At 42.1% G+C, this 23,164-nt stretch overlaps 1 protein-coding gene across 4 annotated transcripts in view; it reads right to left on the minus strand.

Annotated features, from left to right (window-relative positions):
- Positions 1-795: 795 nt before the first annotated feature.
- The window catches only part of LOC106810390 (progestin and adipoQ receptor family member 3-like), a 24,188-nt gene continuing 1,819 nt past the window's right edge, over positions 796-23,164 (minus strand). For 3 of the 4 annotated variants that reach the window (XM_014813727.1, XM_014813728.1, XM_014813731.1), the window contains exons 2-8: positions 14,316-14,444; positions 13,092-13,288; positions 12,664-12,823; positions 12,350-12,502; positions 1,828-2,025; positions 1,479-1,569; positions 796-1,031 (exon numbers count right to left, since the gene is read on the minus strand). In XM_014813727.1, the coding sequence (XP_014669213.1) occupies positions 907-1,031; positions 1,479-1,569; positions 1,828-2,025; positions 12,350-12,502; positions 12,664-12,823; positions 13,092-13,288; positions 14,316-14,444 (1,053 nt within the window). In that variant the 3' untranslated portion in view covers positions 796-906. The remainder of the gene's footprint in view (positions 1,032-1,478; positions 1,570-1,827; positions 2,026-12,349; positions 12,503-12,663; positions 12,824-13,091; positions 13,289-14,315; positions 14,445-23,164) is intronic. The other variant, XM_014813730.1, reaches the window with a different exon arrangement.

Consider the following 23,164-nt stretch of genomic DNA (forward strand, 5'->3'; position numbering starts at 1 on the left):
ACAAGCGGATGATTTTATATTTACAAGGTAGGACTGCTGAATAACAATACCGCAAAGATTGTCTAAATAAAACGGGTAAAGTTTAATAATTCCTGAAACTACAAATGGTTGTTGCATTTCACCATTGTACACTCTCATACTTCACTTAAAGGCATAACTAGGCCCATTGAGTATGCAATGTTGACGAATGCTAGAGTAACTGGCCCTTGTGTAGTTATAAGTACATAACCTTATAGCCCCAAAACGCGTATTAGTTTTGTCCCAATATACTGCTGTTACATACAAACAAGACTTGAATCGGTTGTTGATATTCATTTACGTGGCCGTAAATGTCATCCGGAATCAAGCGATGACGTAACATTTGTGTGGCCCGTATGTTTTGGACTGCCAGATGAAAATGGAGGTGTCAGCGTGTAACCACGGCCACGGACTAAACATGGAAATGGAGTAAAACACACTCCACAACGTACTAATGACGGACGCACGTGGACAGCCCTGACAAAAAGTTCCTTATCACGAGCGTACATGTTTATGAAATCACTGATGATAGCATTGCGTACGGCCGAGCGTGCGTACGAAAATGTCCGGTGCGCTATAAATCTGTATCACCCGCTTCGCCGCCAGCGGTTTGAAACTGTAAACAACTGATTTTTGGTCTGCGGATTTCAATTATACATTTCTTAGTAACCAGCAGTGATATTGGACAAACTAATACGTGTTTGGATGTAAGGTTATGTACTTATTAACTACACAAGGTGCCAGTTACTCTAGCATTCGTCAACATTGCATAATCAATGGGCCTAGTAGTATGCCTTTAATACGCTCTTGATAGTATTATTATTAAAAACGGAACAAGAGAAAGATAAAAAGATCACCACCATGTTCTGAAGGTTTCCAATTCAAATTTCAAATACAGGGATGAAGTGCCATGATGGCAGCGAATTCCAGGCCAGTCCTGTGCCACCAGTACATTGCAAAAACCATGATGATGTGCCACCACTGATGACTGTGCCCAACATAGTCCAATTTACCTGCAGTCAATCAGCCAAACGAATTATATAACTCCAAACTATATATATATATATATATAATTATATATATGAGTCACTCCAGGAAAACTTTAAGTCTTTTACAGACAGGTGTTTGTTCGAGAGGTGCACATAACACAGGTTTGTGTATACACTAGCTCTATTTTTAATAGCTCTGACAAAAGCACAATCAGGTTAGTACTGAACAGTAAGTTAAATGTGATGTACATAACTCAGCAAGTATCTTAGCAGCAGACAGATTTTCAAATATCGTAAACATATTACACATTTATTAGTATCCATAAAATATCAGCCCTAATCAATATAAAATGTGTTATAATGATTTATCACAGGTTAGACAGGTAAAGTTTTACTGGAGGGGTGTGGGTGCAGGCAAAAGGTATTCCTGACTAAATATAATTTAAATACAAAAATGCAACCAACACTCACCTGGTAACCAACGTTCAGGTATCATGAATATGTAAAATCCAAATGCCACCCCACACACCAGGTACATCGTGATTACCTTGGGGATAAACACCTAGTGTAGGAAGAAACAGAGTACCATGAGCAATTTTTTATGGGAAGTAACGCATACAATATTGAATCTTGATTATATAAAAAATTTAAGATATAAACTACACACTATTCATTACCATTTTATTTAGTTTTAATCATGCATATTACTAAGTAGTACTAGTAGTACTGCGATACAATATTATATTGCACAAGGTCTTATATGGGATACCCATACGTCACATAACACCGATTGTTATTCAAGTTATTCACGCCTCCTTACCTGTACAATACTGCTTTGCCAACCACCATTTAGATATATCCAGTGCAGACAAGGGATGACACCATACGCAGCCAATAAAGCATACATCACCAAGCGCCTGACCCTCCACTTTTCTGATAGGAACTGAGAGTGCAATTGCATGGACATCACGGCTATGACCATAAATGCAAACATTCCCATGTAGAAATCTCTCCACACCTGCAAGTTTTTAAATGACATTATACACAAAGACTTATTAGCACACAATATTAAACATGTAAATTTATGTAAGCATATATAACTAGATTACAATGATAACAGTTATGACCAGATTAAAATTAATAAATCCTTTTTATTTTTCATATCTACCTCATCTCTTTTATTTATGTAAGGATACACTCAAGCTTTTGCACGGATATTGCTCTAATGAAGAGTAAACGTTCATTGGCCAATAAATCGAATCAATCACACGTTTTATTTATAGATGAGATGTATCTCTATGCTCAAACCAAAAATTTCATGAAATTTCAGCACCCAATTATGTAACAACACAAATTTTGAGTTTTTATGTAAATATGGTATTTTTGATATTTCTCAATTACCACAATTACAGAGTATGAAACCAAAATTCTATATAATGAGCTGTAAATTCTATTTTCGACCCCGTGGCAATTTCAACTATCACTGGCAGATGACAGCTGTAGAAGGGTGGACGCTGATGGATTCTGGCATAATGTATACCGTAAAAAAGCTGGATGTATCATGTCTCTGACGTCATCAGTGCTTAAAGGGCCACGGCTCACTACACACATACACAGGCAATCAAAACGCTCTGAAAGTTCACATGCATCGTTATATAAAACAAGAGCCGCAGAGCGTCTGGGCTCATCTGGGGTCTGTTGCTACGGTTATGAACGTACAATTTCAGTCGTGCGTAGTGACACATTTGTTAGGCGCAGATATGCAGATACGCAGTTGCGTACACATCATTGTTAGGACACGCTCACTACTAGATCTATAACACTTGCCTGTGTAGGCCTATAAGTAAATCAATTCCCTTTGGCATAATATGGAGGTTAAATCTTTAGCTAATCATACTGACATGTTAAAACTGCTGCTGCTGCCTAGACCGCAAAATTTTAATTTCTTTGACTGTTTGGTAAATTACCAATATATGTGCACATCGTAAGATAAAGCACCTTTTCAGCATCACATTTCTTTTGCAACTCCACAAAGATAATCATGTCTAACTCCTAAACAACAGTGAGTTAACAGTGAAACACAGATTTAAAATTGCCATTCAACACAAAAATAAATACAATTATTGAGTTCAATATTTGACATTGTGCATAATGAATCTAAAGGTATGAAACGTCGAACGGCCTGAAAAGTGACATACGAGTGTTATCACATAATAATATTATGAAAGACTAGTAAAGAAACTCACTTATTTGATCATTCTCCTTTGCACGAAAACAAATTGATAAACACACGACAGAATTACATATGTATATATATATATATATATATATATATATAGCTATATAGCACAGCACAGTTTCTGACGTCATCAAAGGACCGCACTGAACATTCAAACAGTCTTTTCTTTTAAATGAATCGCACAACGCTCCGATGTTAAATGTGTATGGGAAAGCCAATTACACGTGATGCTAGCATTATGTATGAGGTGAATTCTGAGGTCAGGTTTGCTTAAAGGCATAATAGGCCCATTGAATATGCAAAGTTGACGCTACAGTAACTGGCACCTTGTGTAGTTAATAAATACATTACCTTATAGCCAAACGCGTATTAGTTTGTCCAATATCACTGCTAATTAATAAGAAATGTCTAATTGAAATCTGTAAATCTGGTAATCTGGCGCCAATGCTAAATTGGTTGCCAAGCAAATTAGCCTCGAATTCGGTTAGGTGACGTCACATGTTGCTACGGGTGTTGAGCAGAGAATTGTTTGTCCCGGGATGCTTATAACGACTAATCACTAATGAGCTAGTAGAATGTATCTCTGGGTGTATTCTCGGTATTGAGGCACAAGTAAATAACCGTGGGTGCTAATGAACGGGTACCAACATGTCTTCAATTTCGGACACAGGTGTATTCGTTTGACCAATATACGTAAATACACGTAGTGCAGTCTGCTTTCTATGTCAAGTCTGTGGCCGTGGTTAGTCCCCGATCCCCCCATAGTGTTGGCCCCCAACACAGCCTACTTCATTATCACGAGCGTCCGTGATTCGTACGTGGATTCCACGTTCATTACAATCAGAGCTACTGTTATGTATACAGTTACGGTACTGTACTATCGCTAGCATTGCGTACGGCCAAACATGCGTGCGAAAATGTCCGGTGCACTATAAATCTGTATCACACCCGTTTCGCCGTATGCGGTTTCGAAACTGTAAACAAGTCAGTCAACTGATTTCTTGGACTGCGGATTTCAATTAGACATTTCTTAGTAACCAGCAGTGATATTGGACAAACTAATACGTGTTTGGCTATAAGATAATGTACTTATTTTAAAACTACACAAGGTGCCAGTTACTGTAGCATTCGTCAACTTTGCATAATCAATGGGCCTATTATTCTTTTAAATAAATGTAATAACTCTTACGTAAAATACGTAAAAAAAGGCTAGCAAACGTTGGATTTCAAATCATTTAGCCTTGCACATTTCATTGCATTTATTTACTCTCTTGATATATATATATATATATTAGTAGCAGTAGTAGTATAGTATCAAGAGCGTATTAATTGAGAGCATACAACGGTGAAATACAACAACCATGTTGTAGTTTCAGTGGAATTAGTAAACTTTGCCTGTTTTATTAGCTCATCTGACATAGTCAGATGCAGCTTGTAGAATCGCATGATCGTCCGTCCGTCCGTCCGTCAACAGTTGGGCACAAATCTAAACGGCTCGACGTACGGTCACGATATTCGGGACGTGGGGGGGCGCTAATCCGAAAACGAGTTTGGATGTCGAAGTGGCGCGCGTCAAAGCCGTCAAAGGTCAGAGGTGCTAAAAGAAGGGGCCCGAACATTCACTCGCTTACGTTAAGGTATAGCGAGCGAAATGCCAGAATTGCTGCAACAAATCTAAACCGCGCCTCAACCTAGGCTCGTGATAGTTGCCGTGTATAAGCCGATCCATGCTAGGCAAAAAGCCATCACTGTGCCTGTAAATTGGAGGTCACAGGGCTGAAAGGGTCATATTGGGCACAGGGCCCCAGATTTTAGACATTTTTCTGAGCGACATGGTCTGACGGAGCGATTGAAAAACTTTTTGTTTCAGCCGCGGCCTGACCTAGCATTTTATGGCATTATTTGAAAGGACCATGAAATCTACTTTCTGCGCTGACATGCAAAGAGTAAGGTGCTCAGATAACTCTTTTGAACCCTCAAGAGCGAGGCGTTAAAACATGGATTTGTTGACTGTCTGCTTAGGCAAAAGAATTTGACTGCCGGGTTTGCTAGTAGGAATACTATACATGCCCTGCGATGCTATGAGGCCTACAATGTCAGCAGTGAAATATTCAAAAGCTAAATTGGTTAAAGAAGCGTTTATGCTCTCCTTAAATTGTATAATTTCTATTTGCGCATTCTGTACTGGTCAGCTATGTTACATTTAACGTATGCCACTGCCAGTGCTACTGGCAGCTGCATGTGTTGGTGGCCTACTGTGTTAGTTTTTGCCCCTGCGTTAATTGCCGTACAGCGTGGCAGGCTGCTCTATTGCAGCCTGTAGCGCCTTGCCGCGTAGGTAAATGGTATGAGTGCTTACCATTTCTGTCTTGCCCATATAGTTCGCCTTTCTACTAGCTACGATGGCGAGCTTCCATCTGTTTAATCCGAAGAACACTGAAAGTACGCCGCCCCATCTTGTGCCAACTTTATAACGATTCCAACGAACAATTCCTTTGAGAAGGTCCTGAGTACCTCCCTGTGCAGATTTCACTGTTTCGCGCGTGCTAGTGAAGCACATTTGCGGACTAACAGGGTTTACTAGAATCCCACACATCCACACAGAGTCATCCGCAGCGTAGGACGCTTAGGCATGACCGCCTGCCTCGCTCCGCGGCCACTTGCCCTTTTAACATTATTTGTGGTATTATTATTCAGCCCCAGTCCTACCTTTGCATATATAAAAACCAACCACTTGTCCATACGATGCCCTACCCTTGCAGATATTAAGCGCGTCAAATCTGAGCTATTTTGCGAAAATCGAACTGGAGTGGCTGCCGACCTGCCGACTCTCCCACGTTTTAGCTGATGACTTCGCGCCAAACCTCGCATTTCGCGTCATTCATTGACAAATGGAATCCTTTTCCTTCTACTATCTTTTCTCGCATTTTAGCTCATGGACGCAGCCATAATACTCCACAATAACGTCTTGTTATTTATCGCGCCATGCCGTGATGACCCACCTCTGCGCCTGCGATTTAGCAAATCTGTAGTAATGACGTAATGAGTCAGCCGCCTACACAGCCGGCGACGGAGGCACATACTGGACACATAATCGCCCGGCCGACAGTTGCCCAGCTAGCAGCCCAACTCCAGCCTTCGATTTTCGCCCCCCAAAATACTAGATTTGACGCTCAGCGCTAGTCAGCGTGAGCGCCACATGCTATGGACAAGCGTGCGATGGATTTTATATTATTCAAGGTAGCCGACTGCTGCAATAACAATACCACCCCAAAGAATTGCTCTAAATAAAACGGCGCTAAGCTCCCTTAATAATTCCACTGAAACTACAACATGCGTTGCTTGCCGCATTTCACCATTGTACACTCATAAACTTCACTTAAAGCCTCATACTAGGCCCCATTGAGTAATGCCAATGGTTGACGAATGCTTAGAGCTAACTGGCACCTTGCTGCTAGTTCTATAAGTACATAACTTATAGCCAAACGGCTATTAGTCCTTGCCAAATATCAACTGCTGCGCTTCGATTACAAACAAGCATCTGGAAATCGCGTGTTGATATTCATTTACGCTTTTTTTACCGCCCTAAATGTCATCCAGCAATCAAGCGATGACGCCCTAAACATTTGTGTGGCCCCCGTATGCCTTTTGCCGACGCCCAGTGAAATGGCAGCCGTGGTCAGCCGTGTAACCACGCGCCACGGACGTAAACATGCCGGCCCAAATGGGAGCTAAAACACACTCCACAACCGCTACTTAATGACGGGACGCCCACAAGTGCCCGACAGCCCCCCTGGACAAAAAGTTCCTTATCACGCAGGCTACATGCTTTATGAAAGTCACTGATGATAAGCATTGCGTTACGCGCCCCGACAGCGTGCCGTACGAAAATGCTCCCGGTGCGCTGAGTAAATCTGTATCACCCGCTTCGCCGCCGGGCCTAGCGCGTTTGAAACTGTAAAACAACTGATTTTTGGTACTGCCGGATTTCAATTATAACATTTCTTTAGTTAACCAGGCCCAGCTGATAAAAACCCTGATATTGGCAAACAATCTAATAACGTGTATTGGATGTAGGTTATGTACTTATTAAACTACACAAGGTGCCAAGCTTAACTCTAGATTCGTCAACATTGCCAATTAATCAATTGCGGCCCTAGTAGTATGCCTTTAATACGCTCTTGGATAGCTTGTATTAATTAAAAACGCGCGAACAAGAGAAAGATAAAAAGATGCACCACCAATGTTGCTAAGGTTTCCAAGTATCAAATTTCAAATACAGGCCGATGCGAAGCTGCCATGATGGACAGCGCAATTCCAGGCCAGTCCTGCTCCTGCCACCCTTGCGAGTACATTGCAAAAACCATGATGATGTGCCGCCACTGAAGATGACTGTGCCCAACATAGTCCATTTACCTGCCAGCTCAATCAAACCAAACGAATTATTATAAACTCAAACTTATATATATTAATAGTATATAATATTATATATGAGTCACCTCCAGCCGCAAAATTTAAGTCTGTTTACAGATCAAATCGCGCTGTTTGCTTCGAGAGGTGCCCTTAAGGTTACCACATAACACAGGTTTTGCTGTATACACTAGCTCTAGTTTTTAATATGCTTCTGCACCACAAAACACAATCAGGTTAGTACTGAAACTAAGTAAATGCTGACCTTGGCCTAACATAACTCAGCAAGCTATCCTTAGCAGCAGCACAGATTTTCAAATATCGTAAAACATATTACAACAGTTTATTAGTATCCATAAAATATCAGCCCAATCAATATAAAAATGCTGCCTTATAATGCACTTTATCACAGCCCGTTAGACAGCGCCTAAAGGTTTGTGTTTTACTCTGGCGGCGCGCCCGTGGGCCCCGGAGCGCGTGTGCCCGGCTGCCAGGCAAAGCGCTATTCGCTGCACTAAATATAATTAAATAACAAAAATGCCAACCACACTCACCTGGCCCCCTAACCAAACTGTTCAGCGCTTCATGAATATGCCCTAAAATCAAATGCCACCCCACAACACCAGCGCCCTACATCGACTGATACCTTGGGGATAGAAAACCTAGTGTAAGCGAAGCCAAACAGAGTACCATGGCAGCCAATTTTTTATGCGCCGAAGTAACGCATTACAATATTGAATCTTCTGATTATATAAAAAATTTAAGATATAAACTACACACTATGCATTACCATTTTATTTAGTTTTAATCATGCCGAATATTATCTAAGTCAGTACTAGCCTAGTACTTGCCGATACAATATTATAATTGCCCCACAACGGTCTTATATTATATGGCATACCCATGAGCCTCACATAACACGCATTGCTTATTCAAGCTTATATTAGTCACGCCCTCCTTACCTGCCGCCCCCTACAATACTTTGCTTTGCCAACCACCATTTAGATTATATGCCAGTGCCCCCAGACAAGGGATGACACCATACGCAAGCCCCAATAAAGCCATAACATCACCAGCCGCCCTGCAACCCTCCACTTTTCTGAGTTTAGGAACTGAGAGATGCAATTTGGCATGCGACATCACGGGCCCTATGACCATAAAATGCAAACATTCCCATGTACGAAATCTACTCCACATCCTGCCAAGCTTTAAAATGACATTATTACACAGAAAGACTTATATAGCCACACAATATTAAACATGCTAATTTATGTAGCATATATAACATAGCATTACAAATGATTAACAGTTATGACCAGATTTAAAATTAATAAATCCTTTTTTATTTTTGGTCATATCTACCTCATCTCTTTTATTTATGTAAGCGATAACACTCAAGCCTTTTGCCCCACGGGGATATCCTCTAATGCCCCCAAGCAGTAAACGTTCATGCCGCCCAACTAATCGAATCAATCAACACGTTTTCACTTCTATAGTCATGAGATGCCCTATCTCTTAGCCACAAAACCAAAAATTGCATGAAATTTCAGCCCACCCAATTACTGCCTAACAACAACAAATTTTGCAGTTTTTATGTAAATATGGTATTTTTGATATTTCTCAATTACCACAATTACAGCAGTATGAAACCAAAATTCTATTAATGCAGCTGTAAATTCTCATTTTCGACCCCGTGGCAATTTCAACTATCACTGCGCCAGATGACAGCTGTAGAAGGGTGGACGCCTGATGGATTTGGCATAATGTATACCGAAAAAAGCTGATGTATCATGTCTCTGACGTCATCAGTGCTTAAAGGGCCACGGCTCTCACTACACACATACACAGGCAATCAAAACGCTCTGAAAGTTCACATGCGTCGCTTTTATAAAACAAGCAGCCGCAGAGCGTCTGGGCTCATCTGGGGTCTGTTGCTACGGTTGATGAACGCTATCAATTTCAGTCGTGCGGTAGTGACACATTTGTTAGGCCGCAGATATGCAGATACGCAGTTCGTACACATCATTGTTAGGACACGCTCACTATCTTCCCCCCATGCGATTTTGGTTTATTTTATTAATGATACTTGCCTTTCATTCGAATTTGTGTCATAGATTCACAGCTATCTATTTTTATCTAATCTATAAAAGATTTCAACCATAATAGCATGGCATCTCCAAGTTTAATTAGAGGGGGCGCGGGAGTCCTTCTACTCCCACTCCCTCCCACTGCCCCCGTCCACCTCCCTCCCCCTGCCTCCCACTTCACTTCCTTCTTGCCCTGCTCACTTCCACCCCCTTACCTCCCATCTCCCTCCCCCTGCCTTCGACCTCCCTCCCCCGGCCTCCCACCTCCCATCCCCTTGCCACACCATCTCGCCACGACCTATCATGTTACCCGCCTTTCCGCTCGCATTACACACCGTAATCACCGTTTTCCTGTCCCGCTCTCAAATTTACTACTCTCTCGCTCTCTTTATCTTAGACTTTCTCTCTCTCTCTCTAATTAATATAAAAAAATTAAAACCAGCGATGATGCCCTTTTACTGCCCCCTCAATAATGCTTTCTTCCTATGCCCTGAGTGGTAACAGTCATAGAAATCATAATATATAGTGTCTCTAATATTCTATGGTAACAGCTTATGTTCGCCACAACTGGTAAATGGATACGCACGGCCATAGCTACATGATATATATTAAGATTCAAGATGAAAAGTAAATATTATATATTATATGGTACTAGTTATTATTTATTCGTTTAACAAAGTTACATGAGAATAAAATCGAATTTAAACTAGGCCTATACATAGTTGCCGCGAGATGGCGCGTGCAAGTGTATTCAATAATCAAAGATGGCCATCGCTTCCTGAAATCCTACAGTAGGTACAGGCTAAAATCCAAGTAAGTATATTCAGGCAGCGTGATAATTTTTGCTCAGCTGTGAGTTAACAGCGTGCCATTGCCAGGTTGGCAGGCAACAATTATGATTAGAAGCGTGCCAGCCATGGGCTGCCTGCCTGTTTTTGCCTCATGCGAGCATTCACTGATTCATCATTCAGCCTTCAGGCCCAGGGGCAGGGTGCTATAGACAGACTGCTTTAGAAAATCATATGATTTAAGGAGCGTAAACCTTGTTCAACAAACATTTGCCTTTGCAATTAAACTGTGCAACTGTAGCCTCACATTGACACAGGTATGCGGCCTCTAAAATAGCAAAAGCAGTTCAGTCCTTTGCTTAACAGTCAACAAATCAATGTTTAACCCTCCTCTTGAGCGGTCAAAAGGCTCTATCCGACACTTACTCTTCGCATGTCAGTGGAAAGCATATTTCATGTCGTCTTTCAATAAAAGCCATTAAAAATGCCTAGGTCACCGCTGAAAACAAAAGTTTTTTCAATCGCTCCGTCAGACCATGTTCCTCAGAAAATGTCTAAAATCTGCCCTGTGCCCATTGACCTTTGACCTGTGACCTCCAATTTCGGCACAGCTGATGGCTTTTCTTACCATTGATGCTATACACCGAACTATCAGCGAGCCGTAGCGCTCGAGCCGCATTTAGATTTGCTGCCGCAATTCTGCTTTCCTCCTATACCTTAAGTTAAGGAGTGAACTGCTTCAACCCCCTTCTCTTTACACCTCTTGACCTTTGACCTTTGACCCCCCAGCTTCGACATCCCAACTCGTTTTTGGATTACCCCCCCCCCCCACGTCCCGAATATCGTGACCGTAAGTCGAGCGGTTAAGATTTGTGCCCAACTGTTGACGGACGGACGCTCGGACGGACGGACGGACGGACGGACGGACGGACGATCATGCGATTCTACAAGCTGCAGGACGGACGGACGGACGATCATGCGATTCTACAAGCTGCATCTGACTATGTCAGATGAGCTAAAAATAAGCATGTACAAAGGTGGCACCTAGTGTTAGCCATCGAATAAGAATGAAAATGAAAAATCAATAAAATTTCGCATTAAAGGTGCTTTGTGCAAAAGATTTTTTTACAAAGATGCTTTGCGCAACTTTTCCAGTGGGTGCGCTCCCAATGGCGACATCGTCGTTGTAAGCAACTGTATAGCCATCAGTTTTAAAACATTTCTTAAAAATATTTCTGATAAATATTGAACCATAAAACCCTTTTTATGAAGTGTAATTTTTACCTATCTTAGCTGAAAATATCTGAAGAACCTAGAGAAATGTATCCCTTTAATAGCTTGAGTGTATCCTTAATCTTTAATCAAAAAACCTTCATTTAAATAATAAGTTCAGCAGGAGTATTTATCTAACAGCTGCCATAAAGAGTTATCATTCCATTTTTCTATTGAATATGTGGAATAATTCGACAAGCTATGCACGTGTTCGACAAAGTAGACACAGGCATCTCACTGATAACTATTTTAGGCTCATGCTTTGCGAACCCTACTCACACTGAAAATTATCAGATATAGCATAGTACGAAATGATGACAAAAGAATAACAGGTTGCACAGGAAGCTTGAACAGTACACAAACAATAGAGGGAACTACAGTATACCATGTTAAGTTTGGAAAACAACAACTATTTGTGATCACTATCACCACTGCTAGCTCACACACACGCACGCACGCACGCACGCACGCACGCACACACACACACACACACACACACACATGCCAACACTCATGCACGCACTCACGCACGCACAGACAATGTACCTGAAAGCACGTGTACGCATAGAATGTCCCGGGTAAGTAGATTCCCAGCAGAGCTGCTGATATACCGGTGAAATCTAGCGCGAGCCAACGTTGTGCAACTGCTTCTGAATGGCAGTTTACAAGATGATAAACAGCCGACAGAATTGTACATACCTTAAAAACACAAATATAGGATCAAAAGCATAGCCATGTAAAGAATCCCATTAATGCGATTCTTCATGACTGCATCGTTAATGTAAAACATCACCCGTGTAACATGTGGAGAAAACTCTTGAAGGTTGCGTACCAAATTACTACCAATACACAATATTCACCTGGTATGACAAAAGTGCTAGGCACATGACTAGGATGTCAGCAGGACCTCCAAAGTGGGGTACAATGACAAATACATCGTAAAGCATGAGTAGAAAGAAGAATAAACAGCCCAGTAGGTGGCTCCAAATGTTTATGCTTTCATTCGACCAGAAACACAAACTGCAAAGTAGAGAGCAAATGTAACATATTCACAAATTATGGTTTTAGTTCCAAAACATGATCATATATATATATATCCATATACAAAGTACACACGTGGTCCAATCAACTCCTTAGATTATTATTATATATATTATTATATATATATTATAATATATATATATATTATATATTATATATTAGATTATTATTATATATATGTGGATGAAGCTAGCACACATATGGCTTAGTCACCTCCTTACACTAAAAGTATATATATCCTACTCACCTCCTTATTATGAGACTGGGTGGTAGGAAGGCTCTATATCCATTTATCACAAATGGGTTTCCTTTGAGAAATTCTGGAATGTCCTTGTATGAATACAAGAAAATCCCATTTGACATTCTGCCTGTATTGTCCTTAGGATGGTAGCTTTTCTCCGGGTCCAGTTTGAACCAATTATACTGTAGTTTGGCAGACATCGTCTAAAAGTTGCATTTACATGTCACAAACAAAATCCAACACACAAACCTCCATAGGATTATCAAAGCTACACGCACAGCAAAGATACATGAAAATAGACACTGCAAATACAAAACACTAACATGGCTAGAATTTTACCACGGCACAGACATTAAATGCTTTGGTTACCCCCCTCACTTGTGGTGTTGCCTCGATAAATCTGGCAGATATCCAGAAATTTCCGTAGCTGCCCTACCCGTTTGCTAATGTGCTCTTCCAATTATTTCCATGTTGTGCATGTATCCCTCCCTTTCTTACATAAAATGTTTTGCTAAAAAGTAATACTGCATTCGTGCCCCTGCTCTGAAAGGTGTTTATAGGTATTTCCCTCCAACTAACCATGATGGCATGAACTGTTCAATTGAATCCTAGGCAACATTAGCTTAACCCTAAGAAATGTGACCCTGCACTAGCACTCACGCTATACTAAGCATTCGAAGTTCTGTGCATTTGTTTGGAGGCTCCCATAACCTATTTGGAGGCTCCCATAACCTACCATCCCATAATCCTCTAACAAATTAGGACATTAATTTGTTTTACATTGGCCAGCATGATACCAGACACTAGTCCTAGATGATTGAGGAATTTCTGTATCACGATTGGCCCATCATAGATTATATAGAGTGGTATTTTTAACTGGTTACTTCTTATGTACAGGGAGTAGTGGGATAGGTGAAACTGAAAGCTCACAAGTTCATAAACATGCAAATAAATGAGTCTCACTCCCAAGTCCCGGTGAACACAAGTTGGACGTTCATAACCTAGAAATTTAGTGTACCTGACAATATTGCGTGCATAGCAAACAAGAAAAGTAAAGGGCCCGAACGCTGGGTTCAGATACAGCCAGCAGAATAACATTGAAGAATCGAAAAGACATAATTATTCTCACATCTTTGAAGCATGCATAAATTACAGCAGACATTGAATGTAAAAATACTACCACTCCACGTAAACCTGCAGAAGTCAACCACTTCGAAGCAAATGCCTTACCACTAATACAGTCCATAACCGTTTCACACCAGCAGATGTTGAGTTCTGTCCACCACTGCCGACTGCTTTATCGTGGCAATAATCACCGTCATTGTTGTTGTCGCTCACCACATGCCTGTCTCGTAACTGCTAAATTACAAAAATCTTGTTATCAGCATGCACACACTCAAATTTAAGACAAGTTTACTGATTTCTTTTAACATATTACAAAAGCATACCATGTTTATTGGGAGCAAAGCCACTTTGTGCACAACACCAGCAACACAACTGACCAGACCCAGGTCACTGACTGGTAATATAACACAGGTGATGAACCCTAACCCTACTGACACAAAAAATAAATGGAGCGACTCACTTTGCTCTAGGGTGTAAGACTTGGGATCATTTGCATTGCATTTATATTTAGAACACACGGCACTGCTATCATACGTGAACATATCCAGGGCTCAAGATTCAGAGCAAATCCTTATAGTTCGAAGGGTAACTTCCTCCCCAGATTTGTTCTGGGCCCTAAGCAATTCTATACAGATTTGCAAATTAAACGATGAAATATCTTCAATGCAGTATATTACAGTACCTAAATTTTTTAAATTGTTACAGAAACAGCATCTTTATCAGAATTTCGCTGTCTTTGGGTCCCATTCATTGTTGAAGATGACAACAACTAAAAACACATTTCTACAACAGGTGTCAACTAAAGCAAATCAGTATTATATATAGTGATTTTCTTAAAAACACAAAAGCAGTGACATCGAAACTTACACCCCAGACGTTTCAGCACGAAGTCAAGTATGCTACCCATTAAACCACCACTGTCTATCTACTGCATATATCAACATATCAGGTCTGAATATATATTATTTAGCTCTTTAATTCTGATAACTTGTAAATGTTTACCAACTAGTGTGTAAACCCTAGTATATTATCACCCCTGTACTCTACTCTAGGCTATAGTGCTCGCCGTCAGTTTTACAATGCAACAATATTATAATGTTTATTTTTTGTATACTTATTCTTAGCTCTACCGGTGCAGCCCCTTTGCTCCTGCTACGGGGGAGCACCTTGCTGCAGCAAGAGCGAATGGGCTACATCAGTAGAGCTGGTTCTACCAATACTACCTACAGATAGCTAACTCTACAGCACTAGTAGTAGTAGTAGTAGAGTACAGTACTACTGTACTCTACTAAGTACTACTAGTACCCTGCTCAGGGTTTGACACTAACGCTAGCCCGATAGCCCAGGGCTAGTGAGTTGTGTTCGGGCTACCAAATGTCCTATCAATGCTAGCCCGACGGGTTAGTAGATTAGTAGGGCGTTTGTACTGTATAATGGCTGGTAAATCACTGTCATTTCGTCTCTACAGCCTTGTCAAATCAAGCCGGCTGTTGGCAAAAACCACCGTCTACTTTTTTTTAAAACAAACTTAAACGGCCAGATTGCCCGATCGGACAACTGAAAAATTCTAGAACTTTGTTTAATATTCCTAACATCCTTCGAGCCAGGGTATTATTTATCGCACTGACATTCCCACGTTATTTTATGGAAGGTCGCCGAAAAAAGCAGCCTGCGAGACAGCGTGCAGCGACAGCCAGCACAGCGTGGCTGTGTACTCATGCCTGACTTGGTGGCATTGATTGGTGTATGGGGGGGGGGGACAATTGTTTGCAAATTAGAGCATGTTCATTACAGAATGTGTATGGGGGGGAACATCTGGGATCAGAGGATGACAGCAAAATTCTTTACTGGAATTGAGGAAAAAGCTGCAATTGGGAATGACACACAATGAGCGTGCCAGCATGCAAAAATAAATGTGTGAATTTCATTATTATACACTCCAGGTAATATGTTATGCAGATTCCAAGTAAATTTTGGACAAGTAAAATCAAAATTCGGACACGTAAAAATTGCTTCTTGTTGCGCAACAGGACAAACCAGATCTGAAAATAAGTGTCGAGGCCTGCAGTTAGCTATTCATGCAGTTGGCAGATAGGTTAACTTATTAAAACTACATTACTTTGCCATAGCATTGTACTTACACAAATACAGTGACAGCGACTGAGCAGTTCACCCCTCAGCAATTTAAAGTTTGTTTCTCTTTTTCTAAGTAAGTTTGTTTTTCTTTGTATGGTGTCCACAAAGATAAAAATACTCAACTAAATTTAAGTGATATTTTTGTGATGAAGCTTGTTTAATAATGCTGCCTCAGAGTGCAGGAAATTGTATCAAAGAGGTGTAATTTTCAAACAAATTTACACACGTTTGTTTTTGCGTGCCGGCACGCTCATTGTGCGTCATTCCCAATTTCAGCTTTTTCCTCAGTTCCAGGAAAGAATTTTGCTGTCGTCCTCTGATCCCAGCTGTGTGCCACTATATATTGAGTAATGAACATGTCCCAAGCGACATAAACAATCGTGCACTCCCCCCTCCCGAAACCAACCCCCTCGCAGCTACGCGGCTTGGGTGCAGCCTGCGGCAGCAAACAGCCGCCTACTTGGGTAGTTTAGCCTGCTACTTTAAAAACCTGTAACAATTAAGCCTGCTCTGCCATTCGTCAGTTCCATGGACTTAGGGCAACTTCACATGAAGTCCTTTCGGCTGCTTAAGGAGTTGATGTAGATATTAAAATGAAAATAAAAATGTCAGAATTTCTTTTTTTTAACCATAATTTTCACTCCAGATATGCTCAGAATGCAGGATTTGGCTTCTTAATTTTTCTGGGGAAGACCCCCCCATACCCCCCTTGCAGGAGGGGGTACAGCCTCCTCCTGCGCCTACCCCCACGCAACTCGACCAGCCTCCTACGGCAGCTGGGCTAGTAGATAGTAAAGGGGGCTAGTAGATCCACAAATCTACTAGCCCCAAGGGCTAGTTACTATATATAGCTGTATATTTCGCAGAGGTTTAAATTTTGCGAATTTTGCAAACACGAAAATAAGAACATGCAAATAATTCATACCGAATAACACCGAATAATTCATAATTCACCGACCGCGAAATTAACCACTCCTGAAATTGTCCGTCAAGTCCGAATTCGCGAAAATATCTATACGCGAAATATACAGCTTATACAGTAAGTACTATAAAATTTAGTATCTAACCCCACTGCTGAAAGTATGCTGTGCTGCACTGTGTACAGACTACTCTACTGTTCTTTAAAGTATGCTCTGCTGTAGCCTGACCAGGCTCTTAGACTGTTTCACGTCATAGGAAGTGAGAAGGTCACTCACTAACGTAGTGGGCAACGAGAAGGTGTCGCGTTCAACAGAAGGTACCATGTAACTCTGTAACTTGGCTAGCCGAGTAGCTCAATATAGTACAGTACTAACGCTCATAGGGTCTATGTCCCCCAGGGTACTGCCGGAATGTACCCTAGTCACTATTTGATATGGTTAGGGTTAGGGTTAGGGTTAGGGTTAGGGTTAGGGTTAGGGTTAGGGTTAGGGAGTAGGCGTAGGCGACTCCCTAGACTTGTTAGTGGAGTAGGCGAGGTACGGTCCGGCATATTAGTTAGTACCAGGGTATGTTCCGGCAGTACCCTGGAGGACATAGCCCCTCTCAGCAGTACTAACACTACTATTTCTACTGTTATAATATTACAACATGCCCAGGCACTTGGAACGTTCGATTAATAAAAAGTTTGTGAATATAAACAAGAAATGTGTTTACTACCAAGGTCTTAATGTTTCTCTACTCTCTTTTGCCCATTATTACTGTTAATTTCCTGTAAATGCCATTCAAATGGTCCTTTGCAACACACAAGTACACCGCATACATGCCGCTGTGCACAAACAACAAAATTATAGTGCAGGTTGGAAAGCCTGACCAAAAATACCCAGAGATATCTGGTGAATTCCTACGGAAAACCCCCACTCCGCCAAAATGTAGGCCTAGAGTTTTCCGCAGGAATTCACCAGATATCTCTGGGGAAAGTAGGCAGCACCAGTTAGCAAATTATAACTCGAACAAGTGAATATTTAGCTATGCATAGGTCCCAATGGCGCAGATGGGGTCGTTGTCGTATCAGGTACTACAGATATGTACCCCAGGTAGTTTTAGGTTGTTTCGTATTATGTTTATGTAATTATGTTTATATTTCTTATATGAGGTTGTCTTTAGGTTAGAGTTAGGGTATAGAGTTAGCGGTTAGAGTTAGTCGGATAGGGCCACACTTCTGTAGTACAAGTCTGGTACACTTTGTGTATACATACATTATATGTAACCTCGGCTGTACACAGATCTGTAAGTACCTGATTACGACAACAGACCCCTGAGCCCCCAGTGGCAGTGCAGTATTGGAGGCCTCTTTCGTTGTAATGTATTTTTGGTGCTGTGATTGTGCAAACCGAACCGAAGCGAGCGTTGTGCGAATTTTTCAACACGTTTTCTCACTGCTCTAACTTTATAATCATGTTCATGCCACAGTCACGCTCAGGGCTTCTCCCAGGTTGAAATTGTAAACAGGGTGAGGGAGGGGGGTGGAGGGGGGGAGGCAAGCGGGGAAACTTCAGTGGGCGGGTCCGGGGGACGTGTTTTTTTTACCGTCCACTAATTAAATTGCCGTAAATTCGCCACCACACTATTTTAGACGGTATTTGGGGGTTCTTGTATATATAAGATAGCTAGTCATGTGTACATTTACTGTTTGGCGTTAGGCGGACAGTTTTGTTGACTGTTTGTACTTGTGTGTGGTATGCAGTGCATTGCGTGGTACCGGTAAAAATACACGAGTCGGGTGTCCTTGGTCCTCGAAGGGAATTCTTGACGATCGCCATATCTTCCGCCGCTGTATCAAACTTTTATTTTTGGGTGGAATTTAATCGGGGCGAGGTAATTTAAACGGGCTGCGCAACGAATTTTGAAAACAGGGCGGAGTTTTTTCCTAAACGGGCGCGGCGCGGCCCCGTTTGCGCCGTGGGCCTGACGCTCATAGGAGTCTATTTGTCCTCCAGGGTACTGCCAGAACGTACCCTGAGGTACGGTCCTGGATACCGGAACTTTTACCCCTGGTCACTATTTGATCTTGGTTAGGGTTAGGATTAGGGTTAGGGTTAGGATTTAGTGTTCGGGTTTTTAGGAGTAGCGTAGGCGACTCCTAGAGACTCGTTAGTGGAGTAGACGAGGTACGGTTCGGCATATTAGATAGTACCAGGGTACGTTCCGGTTATACCGGACTGTACCCACGGTACAGTTCCGGCAGTACCCCGGGGGACATAGACCCTTCTCAGACACAGTTCACAGTTAAACAGTGGCGTGGTGCGGTACTTGTGTATCACAAGAGTAGCATTCTGAACGCATTTACACGAATGGTGTATTACTATTTATAGGGGAAGAGAGGTAGGCATAAAGAAACAAGGACTTTGCCAGGACCAGTATCATGGCAGTATCTATAACGTATCTAGTATATAAGCGTATATATATATATTTCGTGATCATTTTAATTTTTAATTATTTGAAATGCTTCCAAGTGCATTGTGAGGTGTGACTACATGGTTAATAGGCAGTATCATCTCTTTCAACAATGAGCTTAATTTGTGATTTCAATTCAAACTAAACTGAACAATTCACTTATATTTTTCAAGGACATAGAACTAAGAAGGCGGGAAACTAGGAAAGTATCGCTACTTTCAAGGTACAATGGACAATGGTATGTTTACTACAACAAATCGCCTGACAATCTTTTACTATCGATCGGCCTAAGCCGCCCACCTGCTTGGGAATCTGAAGAGAAACCGCGAACGAAATCGAAACCGAGGCAGTGTTTCAGGAGAGCGAGCTGCTCGATGCGGAACGCTCGTATGGAACGAACGTAGCGCCTCCTGAACGACACACGGCGCTCGCTGTGCGCTCGCCTTGTGCTGCTCGCTTTGATCAAAGGTGGCGGCCCCCATGGAGTGGTTACTCAGCAGATTTTATCCGAGAGAATCAAGTACTGTGTTAAACGAAATTAAGCAGACGAAAATTGATACAAATTGAATTTAGAAGTAAATGATTATGATAATGAAAAGTTGAATAACAGTTGAAATAGATTGCAAATTGACGTCGAAATGTTAGATTTCCATTTGCGCCAGATTTTTTTTTCGTCGCCATTCTTGAAAACAACCGCTCGCTGAGCGAGCATTTTGAAACTTGCGCGCAACGTTCGCTCGCGCTTATGGTTGTACGAACGATGGTCATACTAAAAATACGCTGAATATGGACATCATTTAGCTTAAATGGAACCTAAAATTGCTTAAATGGACCTAATATGCCTGATTTTTGGCTAAATAGGCGCTTGATTCAAGCAGAACAACTGTTGAATTGATGCATAACAACTGTGATTTGATGCAACACAACTGCTGATTTTGATGCAAAACAACTGTGGTTCATACAAACAACATGTTCAAATAGCTATTATCAGCAGAAATAAAACGGCCCATCACGCTAAACAATGTCGATTTCAGCAAATATGCTCTCCATCTTTGCTTGATTATCAGCACATAACAAATGTCCCATTTCAGCGATTCAAATGTCTCCCATCTTCTGCTGATATGCAGCGCTTAAAGAAAAGTCGCATTTCAAGGCAAAATGGCTGCCTTTTGCTGATATGCAGCCGCTAAGAACGGGCTTATATCAGCAGTTATATGGCAAATTAGGCAACCATTTTGCACACGACACGCCAGTCCAAACAGAAACCAGCCAATAACAGAGCAGCTTACTAAAATTAGTTGTATAAATAAACTAGAGGGCGCACTCAGTGTAGCTGTTGTGCCAGCATGGTTACGCGGCCGCCATACAACTCGATGTCGTGCCGATAATACGGCGATTGTTTTCTTTGGGAATTGTAAATTCGTGTGATTTTGTAAAATTGTGATTTGTGATTGAGATGGCGTTATTGAGTCTGAGAATTTATATCTTTATTTGTGTTTGGGTCTCTGCCTAGTAATAGTAGTATCCGCACAGGCCGATGAACATGATTCATGATGAAGAACGAATTATTATGTTTTATGAGAGGTGCAGGAATGTTATTTTAGACGTCACGCGTCTGGTCACCACTTGACGCGATTGGAGACGAAAACAGTTAGAATCAGCGACGAGACGACTTGCAGTCGGTTGCGACCAATCTGTGCAGGGCGGGGACACTGGCTACCAGTTTGCGGTTGGAACTGCTGCAAGAAGTGCAGTCTATGATCAACGATCTGGGCCTTTTAAGAAGGTAAATAGTGGCATGGAGGTAGGCCCTTACAACGTTTAGGCCTGGGAAAAATTTCACAGTTCTCGCTAATCTGTGTTTAGGCACAGGCAGCTTGAAACAGTTTCATCTGTAAAACACGCCGCCGCCATTTGCGCGCACAACTGACACATAATATATAGCGCTGTGGGCTATATGGCCTGGCAGCCGCGGGCACGGTCTTCGTTTTCCTAAAATGCCCGGCAGTTCTTAACCCTACTCTAACGCCTAAACTTCTAACCCTAACCCTAAACCTGAACAACAAATCCCCAACTCTAGCCCTAAACTAACCACTACCCATAACCCTAGATCCTAACCTCTAACCATAACCTTGTTTTACTTGAGATAACCGCTAAAAAGTTAAAAACTTGGCGGGGCATTTAGGAAAATCGGAAGGACCGGTGCCCGTGGCAGCGTTCAGATATACGCCGGCTTTCGGGCATATAGGCCACTGTGAAATATATATTTATGTGTTCAGTGTGCGCGCAAATGGCGGCGCCACCGCGACGTTGTGTTTACAGATTGAAACGGCTTCTCAAGGCCTGTGTGTCTTAGAGCTTAGCCTCATGCCAGGTTAATCAGGAAACACCTTTACCGGCGTTTTTCGTACCTCGATTCTTGCGCTGCAACAGTTTTTGCAACGTTCAGATGGCGAGGCTCGTACAGGCAGTTGGAAAGCGAGCTGCGCTCGTCTGCGCCGCCACCTATAGTCATAGCAGGGTTCTCCCAGGATGAAATTTGAAACAGGGTGGGATGGGTGGAAAGGGGGAGGGGAAAACTACGGGGAGAGTCCGGGGGGGGCTGTGGTTTTTTTTACTCGTACAACTATTAATGCGTAAAATTGCCACCAACACATAGACGGTATTTGGGGGGGGGTTTCTTGTATATATAGATAGCCGAGTCCGGTGTCACAGTTAGTGTTGCTGCTCGGGACAGGTTAATGTTCTGTACTTATGATGTATGGTCTGCAGTGCAATTGCGTGGTACCGGTTAAAAATACACGCCCGTCCGGTGGTTCACTCGATCGAATGGTAATTCGTGACGATTGAATCCCGCGTGGTCAAAACTTTATATTTTGGTAGAATCTTAAACGGGGCGCAACGATTGTACAGGGGGGATTCCCAAATGGGGCGGCGCGCGCCCCGTTTGTGCAACGTAAGGGAGAACCCTGCAGTAGCACTGGCACTCGCCTCCAATCTCTCAGGCTTAGCATAGTCAGCTCGATCGGTAAGTCCGATGGTGGAGCCGAGTACTCAGTCTATATAGCCATGATTTCTTGACAGCCATTTACATTACTGTGGAAGCAGTTTGCGAACGCGGAGCATTTGTCAGTCCTTTGTGTGATTTTGCGTGACACAGGCTCGTTACAAACAAGAGAAGTACGTTTCTCAATAACAAAGTGAACACTGTTCCTTGACATAGAAAACAGATGGAAGCTGGTTGGATGTGTATTCGTGCTGTGAAAGTGTGAAATCCAACGCGATGCGTCGAGCCGATTTTGCGATCACGCGTTTCACTACTGCTATATAATATGTGTACATAGTCGTGCAACAGTGGGCGCGAGAGCATGCGGCCGGCAGCGGTATATATGTTGCACGTCATATTTTGATGAATTTACATTTCGTTCAGTTAAGTGTATCCT

The sequence above is a fragment of the Priapulus caudatus genome, unplaced genomic scaffold, assembly GCF_000485595.1.
Source record: "Priapulus caudatus unplaced genomic scaffold, Priapulus_caudatus-5.0.1 Scaffold437, whole genome shotgun sequence".
Lineage (NCBI taxonomy): Eukaryota > Metazoa > Priapulida > Priapulimorpha > Priapulimorphida > Priapulidae > Priapulus > Priapulus caudatus.